The 12,500-nt window shown below is 41.4% G+C and overlaps 1 protein-coding gene across 12 annotated transcripts in view; it reads right to left on the reverse strand.

Moving 5' to 3' along the window:
• Positions 1 to 434: 434 nt before the first annotated feature.
• Positions 435 to 12,500, reverse strand: part of LOC125028795 (collagen alpha-1(I) chain-like) — a 61,260-nt gene continuing 49,194 nt past the window's right edge. For 9 of the 12 annotated variants that reach the window (XM_047618283.1, XM_047618282.1, XM_047618287.1 and 6 more), the window contains 11 exons: positions 12,352 to 12,487; positions 11,005 to 11,061; positions 9,008 to 9,445; positions 7,811 to 7,874; positions 7,372 to 7,480; positions 6,844 to 6,960; positions 6,014 to 6,088; positions 4,112 to 5,371; positions 2,746 to 2,826; positions 2,456 to 2,593; positions 435 to 2,308 (listed from right to left, as the gene is read on the reverse strand). In XM_047618283.1, the coding sequence (XP_047474239.1) occupies positions 2,141 to 2,308; positions 2,456 to 2,593; positions 2,746 to 2,826; positions 4,112 to 5,371; positions 6,014 to 6,088; positions 6,844 to 6,960; positions 7,372 to 7,480; positions 7,811 to 7,874; positions 9,008 to 9,445; positions 11,005 to 11,061; positions 12,352 to 12,487 (2,643 nt within the window). In that variant the 3' untranslated portion in view covers positions 435 to 2,140. The remainder of the gene's footprint in view (positions 2,309 to 2,455; positions 2,594 to 2,745; positions 2,827 to 4,111; positions 5,372 to 6,013; positions 6,089 to 6,843; positions 6,961 to 7,371; positions 7,481 to 7,810; positions 7,875 to 9,007; positions 9,446 to 11,004; positions 11,062 to 12,351; positions 12,488 to 12,500) is intronic. The other 3 variants (XM_047618293.1, XM_047618289.1, XM_047618294.1) reach the window with 3 other exon arrangements.

Consider the following 12,500-nt stretch of genomic DNA (forward strand, 5'->3'; position numbering starts at 1 on the left):
TTTTCTGCTTTAACGTTTTAATATTGGTCTGTTTAATTACCAGTAATCACATATTGATTATTAGGACCTTAACTCCTCTGTATTCCCGTCTTAGAGAACAATGAAGGATAGCTATGAAAGGTATTAAAGAGTTTAGTTAGATTCAATAATTTTTGCAGAGTTTGAACTGACCTTCCTCTCAGAGGAAACTAGTTATAAGGGAAACTAGTTGTAATAGTGTTTATTCCTCTACCTTTCGTTATTAGGTAAATATCGCTAAATTCTGCCTATTTGATCCATCATAACCTTCTGAAATAAGAATTTCCCTGAAATGTAGTAGAAAACATGATATATTTGTAACAATAAAATACCAAATACCTGTACATGGCCCTAAACATCGTAGAAAAACTGTCGAACCCGCAAGGATTAAGGATGCCGTAAAAAAAAAACAACGATATTGCTTGAAATCTATATTTTCGTTAGTTTCAACTGTCACATATGATCAAAAAAAGCCTTTGAAATGTTGCACATATATAATCATATTATAGGCACTCTAGGGTACTAATGTCTGTAAAATATGATCGCCGTCCACGATGAGCCTCAACACCGTGTAACCTTTGGGAAACAAACATCTGACGTGTTCAACTTAGCACTCTGCAGTGACTTTCTTCCTTGCCACATTTGGGATTTTAATAGCACAATGTTCCTCTTGGTGATGCAAAAAAAACTACTTAAACTTAATGATTATGGCAAACTTTCGACACCTGTGCCAAAAGAATTACATCTGTACATATGCAAAACACGGCATATACATGACACTGGACTCTCCAAAGAAAAAAATATGCATAACATTGCAAAAATATATAGCAAATACAGGAGATTACCTGTAAGGCACACTGTAGGTTAGGAGGCCTTAAGCTATGGTCAACCTATTCAATTCATGTGACGCGCACTTCACAGTTCTAAAGTTGTTGTTTTTTCTCTTTGAGCTTTGGGTTCCATTTACACACATAACCTAATAAAGTAACCTGAGAACTGGATGAACATGATATCAAACCAAGAGTCACATGATTAAGGAGGCGGACCTTTCTTGACGAGCACCACAACAACCATCGTTACGTAGGGTATGGAAGGTTTGTGTGTTTTTCGGGTGTAATCAGATACGGAATATTTCGTTCGTGTTAATTCACATACGGTTTCGTGTGAAAGACAACCTGTGATTTTGATTTTTTTTTAATTATCATCCTTATAGCGTAAGGGTAAATGTTGTTAGGAGATCAAGAAGACAATGATTTTTTTTTTTTGTAAACGTGGAATTTATCTGATTAAAACCAAATACACAAAACCTCAGATATCATCCCAGCTGTAAAGCAAATACAGATATCTTTAAAATGTATGAACACATATCTTGATGGTTTTATATCAAAATACTTCAAACACTTGGCAGCCACTCACGCTACATTTTGCAAAGTAAAAATATGAGTGAATGGTAGGAATTACGAAATAATCAGCATTCACTGATTAGTGTTACTTTGTCTCAAAAATACACATATTAAGAAAAAAAATCATTTAAATCTAATCATGAAATATACACAGTATAACTGCAGAATAAAGAAATGATATTTTATACAGTCAGTATACAAGAAATTCCACATCAAAACTATGCTACAGTTAAAATAGTTTATGCGATTTTTGTTGTTTTTTCGTAAGGAGATGCAAATTTTAATCAATGTATGATTACGTTCATAAATATTATATGTAGCACCATTTAATGCTAAAATCGAATTACTAGACACGTAATTCATTTTACACTGAAACTCGTTTCTTTCATGCAGTCATGAAAATGCTTTACATATATTTCTCGAAATCAGTCACAAATTAAGCACAAAAAGAGGGTAAGCAGTAGTCTTCATGAGCTTATATAGTTAGATATGCATTAAAATTGGCAGGACTGAGGTCTTCATACCTCTCATCTGGGCAGCTTACAGTGAAACGTCCATCGTCTGTAAACATCGCGCATATTTCCGGAATGAAATATGTATATTTATGTTTTTCATCCTTACTAAATCGTGACAGCATGCCCGACGGAAGTATATTTTTCTCTGTATTTTTTTCTACTTTTCTCCTTTCATAATTCTTGAACGAAGGCAGTAGCAGATGTTTACATTACAACGCAAGCGGCCCCACAGCATAGTGGCAAACAGACGGGCACCATTGTCATGCCTCCTTTGGATTCAGAATGGGAAGAACTCTCCTTGTATCCTGCAGATCGCTCCATTCTCCACTTCGCCTTCCCTCGGCGACCACCGCCCTCCCTCAGCGTCATAGTCTGGAAGCAGCAACACGGTAGATGTTAAATACAACATATCAACAGGTGTTTTGTCAGAGTTTTCCACTGATTTCTCCTCTTTAAATGGGTTATTTACGAGACAATTTTGAAGTTAAACAGTTATTTTTTAATAGCTCCGATACTTACGTGCATGGTTTCGTGGAAGAGCTCATGGCCCGGAGGATAATAGACGGGAGGTCCAGCTTTGTTTTTCGTTAGTTCTTTCTTCGGATCTGCGTTTGCTTCGGCCATGGCCTTGGCGTCTGCATCAGCCTTCACCACAATCTGTTGATGGATAAACATTAACTCAAACAGAACAAATATTTAGACAAATCTTTAAAAGTTTAAAAACAATAAATAAAAACAAATGTGTAAAAAAAAAAAAAAAATTAGAACGGTTGCAGAATTAGAATTCCATGAGTGAAGTAGAAGCTTACCTGACTGTTTTGTGGCAGCAGAGGTTGCTGGTCAGCTGGGTCTCCGCGGTGTGGAGAGTGCCTCGGGTGACCTGGACCATCCTGGAGATTTTAAAGCATCAGTATCTTGTAACCCAATTTATGACACAATCTCAGACATTATTACAGTTATATGAATCATACTCAAATGAAATGAGTGTAGAAACGAATATATTCTGACGATATTCATTCTTGAAAAAAAAAAATGATAATAATTTTAGATATCAAGTATATATTTTAATGTATTCTTGTACTCAGAATTTTATTTAAATATCCATGCAAGAGTATACTAACTAAACCGTTAGAAGTAGATCTTTTCTTAAAGATTTCGCTACAGATGTTTTTTATTGTGAGAAAACTCTTATTATCCCAACTAGCTGTGTCGTATCCACATTTTATTACGAAAATAGTGTCAACGCGTTAAAATGAACCTTCGTGATTCAGTTATATAAGGATAATCAATTCGATTTGGAACAACACTATGAGTACGTGTGCTTATATATCTTTATTACACGTTAGACTTTTTCTGGATCCAAATTATTATGTGAACATATATCACGTTTGATGCTTTTTGGTTCATTCAGTCGGCTCTGAATTCTGGTTTTGTACATATAGTAAAATTGCCCTCACTATCGGCAGATAATAATTATAATAAATGAAGAAAGTAAATTAATGAAAGAACAGTGAATATGATAAATAAACGTTTTGGTACCTCCATCTAGCTTTCTGCCCTAAAATTCAGATGTACGAATCAAAAAAATGATTTCTTGTCCTTGTATTGCAGGAATGATAAAAAGTCTTTGAAGCCAAATTGGTGAACTAAAATATTTTATATGCATGTGTTGTTTATATATGTTTATCTTATGGATCTACATATGCACATTATTGCCATTCACTCTTTCAAATCGGCTAAGCGGAATAATATATTTAGATGGGTAATGTAAAATCGTAAAACATGCCTGAATTATACTGGTAACTAAAGTCTACTTGCGTTATTTATAAAAATATATATATATTAGTTAATTCAAACGTCTATGTTCTTTTTGCCATTCTTCCATTTTCTATCTAACTATCTATATTCTACTACATCTAATCTAACGAAAACATGTCATCTATAGGACACATTAAGCGGCCTATCGCATATGACTGTCAACTATGCCATCTAAAAGTTACCTCATCTTTCCTTGGGATAGGGGAATGTTTTCGCAAGGTCATTTCGTTCTCAAAACTGGTAATATAATGCTGCAAAAGGGGAAAAAAGTTTAAAGCTCCAGCCGAGATAAGAAAGCAGTGTAACAGATGAGAACCAGAGAGGAACTGGCGGTGCCTGTCCCGTCCGCCGTCTTACCTCGGAATCGGAGAATGACGTCATGAGATCATCCACTCGGCGAGGGATCTTGTTGTCTCCAGCAGGTCGTATGGGTGAGGTGTTGGGGAATGGAAGAGTCTCGTTCTTTGGCCTTCTGACGCGGTCCAGGGAGTCGGAGTGCGTGTTTCTTGTGACGTGCGTCACGTACGTCACGTGGTGCGGCGAGTTGCTCCTCGGGCCATGTGGCTCGGGGGACACCGACCTGCCGCGGCTCGGGTAAGGGGTTGAGGTAACAGGGGGGACGTCGCCAGCGCCTCCAGGGTGGTCAGGACCGCCCGGGAAGGCGTGCGTGGTACGCGATGTTGTCGTTTTATTGATGGTGATGGAAATATTTCCGGGCTGGCCAGGCTCGGTGGTTCTGCCGGGGCCATCGGGTTCACCGGGACCATAAGGTTTTGAAGGATGCGCAGGTCCATCATACCCGGGGCCAGTAGGACCCCTTGGGCCGTCAGGACCACCAGGCCCTCCTGGGCTATGAGGGCCACCTGGGCCATAAGGGCTGCCTGGGCCATGAGGACCCCCTGGGCCATGAGGACCACCGGGCCCCCCAGGACCACCAGGGTATACTGTGGATGTGTCTGTGTGCGTGAGCGTGGATGTCTTTGAGCGGCTGCTGGAAGAGTAGGACTGGATATTGTAGTTGGTAACAGAGGAGGACGGCTGTCCAGGATAACCTGGCTGACCAGGTTGGCCTGGTTGACCGGGTTGGCCTGGTTGGACGAGATAACCCGGCTGACCAGGCTGGCCAGGCTGGCCGGGCTGGCCGGGCTGGCCGGGCTGGCCGGGCTGGCCGGGCTGGCCGGGCTGGCCGGGCTGGCCGGACTGACTTGAAATGGTTTGATGAACTGTGCGAATGGTATCGGTGGACGAGGAAGGCGGCTGGGAGGAGGGAGCCATCTGGAGAGCTGGCGGGGACCCTGAAGGAAGCCCTCCTGGAGGGGGAGGAGCGCCGTCGGGAAGTGGCTGGCCGGGCTGGATTGTGTAGTGATAAGAGTAGTGGTAGATGATGGGCTGCGGGCCCTGCAGCTGCGACGGGGTGGGCGACGGCGCGCCCTCACTCGGAGGCACCGACGAGGGACCGGGGACCGTGACGTAATTCAGCGGCGGCATGTGCTGCACACCCGACCCTCCGGTGTTCCCGTAGGTGTAGATGTAGGCGACGCCCGGCTCTCGCGGGGAGAGCTGTGGCGGCGTTGGCATCGGGATCGGGTCCTTCCACGACTGGCTTCCGGGAGATACCTGCGGGGTAGTCGCGAGATTAGATATGATCGGGTAAGCATGTCTTCGATTTAAATAAGGGAAAACTCTATTTAAAGTACACATGAATAATTCACATAGTCGCAAAATCAATTAATTCCCGTGTCAAAGCCTAGTGCTACATGCTGCTATGATAATGAAACCGTATTTCGTCTTCTACGGCCGCACATTGAAGAGCCTAAGAGTCTACAGTTATATACGATTGCAAATCTATCTAAATTAAGTGAATACACAGCTCGACACTCCAAGAATCTTAATGAGCTCTAGGAATCGATTTTATCTGCACAGATCAAATATGCATAACTGAAGAAGAGTATGCTGAGACAAGTCAAACACAAACGGAAGATAAATATCAGGCTTGATCACATGCTTCTCATATGTCGAACTAACCATCTAAAACTACTTGTTAGAAAAGAACACAGTTTTAGAAACATTTAAATAAAAGGGAGTTTCATTAAAGAGTGTCAAAATGTAATAGGGAAAGAAAGGGTGAAGACGGGCTTTGGCCCCATGCTCGGTACTAGCTGTTGTGTCAGCTGTTGGGGTGGCCGGGGGCGTGCTGTTGCCTGTAAGGAGGCAGCTGCGGAAAAACCTGGAGACATTTGGCCTAGGGGGGACACTCACGTTGGGGCCGACGCCCAAGCCAGGCCAGTACACGGCACACTGCAACTGCGGCAGTCGGGGCGAGGACGGCCCGCGCTGTAACAAGGACAGTCACCACTTGGTGTACCTACTGTACCTTACGAGTGTAGCCCTGGGTATCCCAAACTTATATAGATCTTGCCCCACAAGTACTATGCTTGTAAAGGTATGTCAGTACGATTAAAAGGTTCTAAAATCTACTCAAGAGGTTATCATATTCAGATAGCTGGTTGTATAACCAATATCCCAGTGGTCAGTGAGTGGATGCGACGTATTTGACAAGTAATATTTACAGTCATGATTCCACAGTTCCTTGCATTATTTTTATCTTTTAAATACATTTTTTTTGCAGAATTTTCAAACAAATTTGCATCTTCCCAGTTTGTTTGACATTACAGCTTCAATGTTCATACAAAAAATCAGTAGAATCATGGCTCTATGAGACAAAAGACGACCTTTAGTACTAATTATCATACAATATGGGTAGTTAATGAAAATATGAGCTAAGTCAGCTGGGCAAAAAAGTCAGAGCAATCTTTTCTTCTAATCTTCTCTCCCTGTATTTTAGTAAATATATGCTGTCACTCGAAAAAACGAGATGCTGGAAAAACTGTTATGACGAAAATACAAAGGGATCAAAATATGATATTTGAATCACACGTATAGCAGTTACAAGGAGGAACACAAACGTCAAGCAGTGATCAGTCATTTTGAGACTCGTTTCATCGTCCCCTGAAAATACAATGATGACAGTCTTGTCCAGTTACTTGTATTGTCCCAAAAAGCCAGCAGTCAAGAAACTGAGGACTCACTTGCGGAGGAGAGCTGGGTCCGGGGGGAGAGGAGAGCGTGGAGGTGGAGGCTGACGTCGAAGTGTGCTGCTGACGCTGAATCAGCTGACGGCGGCGGGCCTCGTCCTCGATGCTTACCTGGAAATACAGATCGTTAACTCATCGGGCAGAAAAGTTATGATTTGTGTATATACACACACACACACACACACACACACACACACACACACACACACACACACACACACACACACACACACACACACACACACACACACGCACACACACACACACACACACACATATATATATATTTACACGCACACACACACGCACACACACACACACATATATATGAACACACACACACACACACACGCACACACACACACACACACACACACACACACACACATATATATATATATATATATATATATATATATATATATGTATATATATATGAACACACACACACACACACACACACACACACACACACACACACACGCGCGTGCGCGTGGACCAGTAACCGGGCCATGAACGCACCGTGGCCGTCGGCCTGGAGTCCTGTGTCTCGTAGGTCTTCTCGAACCTGTTGCGCCAGACGATGCGTCGCACTTCGCCGCTCTTGTCGTCGATCATCTCATCGTCACCACTGCAAAATGACCGTTTATATCACAATGCTGCCCCTTTCGCCATTTGATTGTTTTAGACCTTTTTTCTGTTTAGTTGGCCATTCTGTATTGTGTTGTTTATCACACACATTGTGATGGAGTATGAAGCATTACTTCAAATTTTCTCCTTGAACTTTAAAAATGTTTTTATGTTCTGCTATAATATATTTTGATTAAAACATGAACATAGAGGCACTGCATATGTAAAGTTACAACAAATGACATCGACCTACATATATTAAAAGGCAGGCAATATCTGCATGGCGACTACACTCTCGTCTTAGGCCCTAGAAAGTATGAATGTTACTCACTCGTATCTTGTAGGCTGGCTGGCGGGCGCGGTGCCGTTGGTCAGGCCAGAGGACGGCGTTGTACCTGCGAGAAAAGGCGAGTCAGAGGGTTGCCGGAACATCTGGGCGGAGTATGGCGGGACTTCAAATGCGGGGGTTATCGTTCTTTTCTTTTATTGGTCAGTCAAGGGTAGATATTAGACACTGTTGATTATTGGAATATAAATCGTTGGATTAAAATACAACACCAGCATGTTGCTACATAGATAAAGATAATACCAAGATTCTCTTCTTAAGTTAAAACAAAGTATGAGTTATATGTCAATACTGGGTTACCGTTTATTATAGATAAATATATGATCGCGACAACAACAGTGACACAATGGTAACAATACATAATCGCAAAAGACTTTCCAGTGCTAAGACAGTATTCCCAAAGACTCAGCAAAGGCGACTGAGAGGTGACATGCTCTACCACACCAGGGCACAGACAAAGAACCAAGCATGTTAATCCAGGGGGAAACAGTGTCAAACCACATCCTAGTCTTGGTTATCGTTATTATCTCCAAATGGTGAAACTGTGAGTGTTAGGTCCTCGCTATCACGAAACCTAACTCACGTGATCATGCAGTGTTGGGCACTTCAGCGTATAATAGGTCCTTGCACACGTTTCATGGGGGAAGCTATTTGTTTGACTTTTTACCCTGCGTCTCTAAATCTTACGTGAGGTGGCAACATTCTACTTCTCTTTTATTTTGTTTTGTTCTCATGGCATTACATATCACAAAGTGGCTTGCCAATAAGCCACCATTTAAAATAGCTATTAACACTCCAAATTATTTGCAGCTTTGCTAAAAATGATACTTGATTAAAGATGGGTTAATAAACATCGACACCTGAACTGTATACATAAGGTATTCATCATGCAACTCTAAAACGTTTACCTCTTGCAAAACTTTAGAACTGAGAACTATACACTATTAGATAACATGGCAAACTTTTAATAACTCTAAATTGAAATGTCTCAGATCGTGAGCGAAATCCTTCGATTCCCCCTGACCCTCTCCGAGAAGAGGTCACATTCATGAGAGGCAAAGCAGGTACAGAGGAAGGGCCTGGGGCTGGAGAGCAGCAAAAGGTGCAACAGTCCGGGCAGAGAACCAGCAGAGCCCGGGGCCGCGTGGGGCAGCAGCGGCACGCCACACACCACCCACTTACTCTCCTTCGCCACCTGCTGCTGGGAGGTTGTGCTGCTGCGAGTCTCAACGACTGTCTGTATGTGTGACTCTTGAGGGGCCTGCGAGGACGGACTCGCTTGGGACTGAGCCTGTGCCGTCGCCAGCGTGAGAGCCAGGGTGGGTTCGGGCGCGACCTCGGGCGCCGGGGCTGTGATTTGTGTTGAGACTTTGGATTCCTGCTTGGCTACAACGACAACCGTCTCGGACTGAGCTTCGGCGCTGGCATTTGTTGCGGGTTCGCCGCCTTGCTCTGAGTCTTCGAGGGAGTCAATAAGTGTGTCTAATTCCCTGATGTTTTTGCGAAGTCGCCCCAATGTTGAGTAATCTGAGCTAACGGTCTTTGTAGTTTTCAGGGTGTCAGTTTTGAGTGTGTCGGTGTCACTGGAGTCCGGAGCCGGGACATAGCCTTCCTCCCCACCTGTAGAGGGAGCCACATCACCAAGCTGCTACCTTCATCACAAACTTACTGCACTGTCTCTATGCTCGGAGGAAGTATGTAATATACTTTACCCACTTTAACTTGATAGCTGTATATTAACGAGAATAATAAAATGTTCTTCATTTCAAGACTATGAAATTAACATATATTTCATAATAAAATAAATGAAGACAGTGAAAAAGTAAGAGTAATCATTCAAGTTTTATGAGTTTGAATTTTTTTTTTTTTTTTTTTTAATACACACTTAAAAATAATATATCAAACAACGCTGACATATTACATTTATTAAAAGCGGGGACGAGGGGACGAGATTTACATTATACATTGGTTTTTTATTATGACAGAGTTATTACAGTCTTTTTTCATGCTGAACACGTAGACCACAGTTCCATCCGGGACGCTCGACTTCTGGATAGAGGTCTTGGGGCATCATGGCTCGGGTATTTCCCACGATATTATAAACATCTCTTCGACATTACAACTGCTGCTTAGCTTTACGTGTTTAAAAACAATGGCAAATACAATATTCACCTATTTTGTTGGTTCAAAATCGGTGACTTCCACTGAAAAAGCGTTGCAAACCGTATGATCACCCTCACTTTACGCAGGCAATGTAACTATCGCCACTTTTCTTCCTTTTGTGCAGCAGTCTTGGCGAAAGTACCACTGTCTTCCAGAGGTTACCGTGTTATATATATAATTCATAAATGCGTTTAGGTTCAAGATTCATAAAAGTTTGTATGGTGTTACTGAGAAAATTTAGATATATAACTAATATTAGTTAGTAAATGCAATAGAAATTCCATATACCCATTAGAGGAGGCTAGATGCCCATGTCCCTTCATAACCATGGGAAATCCTGGAATAGCTAAAAACAATCATGCTCTGGAAGATATCACTACACTATAGACTGGTTTTTCAAGAGAGAATTCGCCAGCACAGTGACCACTATGCTTCATTTCTGGAAATCTTGAAATTTCACAGAGAATTTTCATAATCAAAGTCCAGATTTAAATTCATTCCAGAAACCAAGCATTAGAAATCAGGTCTGAGCAGCCTGGACTATTGTGTTGCATTCCATAAAGAGGGCACGAATTGAAAAAATAAAAATCATAATTGATGAAATGCTTTGAAAACAACAGGATTCTATGAAATGAATGATATACAAAAAAATGGATTTCAAAAACTTGTTCATGCAAAAGTTATATCCACAATTCACACAGTGCCACACTTATGACATAATAAAACAGATAGACGAATTAGTCCAGACGCACAATCTGACACAGAGCACAAAAAACAATAATGCAGTACTTCAGAATGTCAGCGACTCATGAAAAAAAGTTTGGCACAAAAATAAAGAATGCAAACACTTCTGCATGAGTTTCGCCACATCGAGTACATTTGAAAAAGAAGAAACAGGTATTTATTCAGGGAGAGAGAGAGGGGAGCAGTCCAGCGAAGGACACGTGTTAAATAATGTACACAAAGTTCTGCCCTGCACCGGTAGCACAGGAGGGCAACATACAACACTGCCTCACCTATACTGGCCAGCGCATCAACCAATTTGTTTGCTACTTTCTGGGAAGCACTGATAACTGCAAATGAGTTTTTGAAATATAAGTTAGTTAATTAGCTGGAAATAGGTTACATTACTATAAAAAAAGTTATTGTATTTATTTGTTCTGTGATGAACTAATTGACAAAAGACAATACTAGAAATTAGGTAAAATTCTGAGTGATATAAAGACTAAGATAGTAAACACTTAGGATCTAAAACAAAAATAAATATACTCCTAAAACATGAGGACGCCAGAGGTTTGGATAAACGAACTGACTATTTGACTAAGACACGCACAGACACTTGCTTGACTTAGCCCCTTTAAGCGACTACAAGGCAAGTGCAATTAAAAAAAACATCCAAGGATTTTGCTGTAGAATAGTCAGGCCAACAGCCATATATAATCAATCACCAAACAGGCAAGGCGATCTATGGTAACATTCCATATGCATTGTCGATTCTATAAGCAATGAGGCGCTACATTACGTGATGATCAAACTGTATTGCGTGTTCATTTTCGAAACAAGTGAGATACGATTGAATCTTAAAAGAAGAGCATGATGGACTAGCAACTGGCCATGATTTACAACGTCAGGAAGAAGTGGGATATCAATCATATGGTGAATACACTTTCATTTAACGCTATAAATTATGGCCCTTTAGTTTGAACAAAGTACCACTTATTCTGGGATGCATCTTCTAGTGTTGCTGATTCGATTCTTGTCAGAGTGCACTATTCATATCAAAACGTGTAGTGTATTGCTGAACAGGTGTTGGTTGATGAGAAAACAGGTGATAAATCACTGATAAATTACGGAATATTAATATCCGGGAGTGAAAATACTGAAACTTAATCGATTTTCAGCTAGACTATACTTTACCAATCCTGTCAGAACAAGTATAGTATATTTTTAATCTATGTAAAGTATCAAATAATTTTTTTTATCACCAAACCAAGATAGAGAAATATTGTCTAAATCGGGTTCGCGGTGTAGAGGGTTGTGAAATCGTCAGCAACACCTGTCACCATAATGTGCATTTCAAGATTGAGGCAGATTATCTGAGTTTCTGTTAAAAAGCAAAGGCCTCGCGGTCTCTACGCGTTTCTCCTGCGCTTTTTTTCAAGCAATGTGGGAAGTGGAGTAAAAAAATAAGAAGTGGCTTATGTGGTATGAGTGAAAAGCTTGGCTTACTTCATTGGAGAACATATCCTGAATTGTTCATTGCAAACTTGATAGACCTACACTGACAAGAAAGCGATAAAGTGGTTCTAAAAAAAGGGAGAGAGGGAGAAACGGTAAGATGTCTACTGCCGAAATGTACATACCTTTAGTGCCGGCAGGACGCGAGGTCTGTGGCGGGGACTCAAGGGCGTGGGTCGGTGGGTCGTCCAGGCTGCCTGCGCTCATCGAGTTGAAGTTCGAGTAGGTCGACTTCATCACTTTCTTTTGATAGTGACTAGTCTGTGGAAACGAG

The sequence above is a fragment of the Penaeus chinensis genome, chromosome 9, assembly GCF_019202785.1.
Source record: "Penaeus chinensis breed Huanghai No. 1 chromosome 9, ASM1920278v2, whole genome shotgun sequence".
NCBI lineage: Eukaryota > Metazoa > Arthropoda > Malacostraca > Decapoda > Penaeidae > Penaeus > Penaeus chinensis.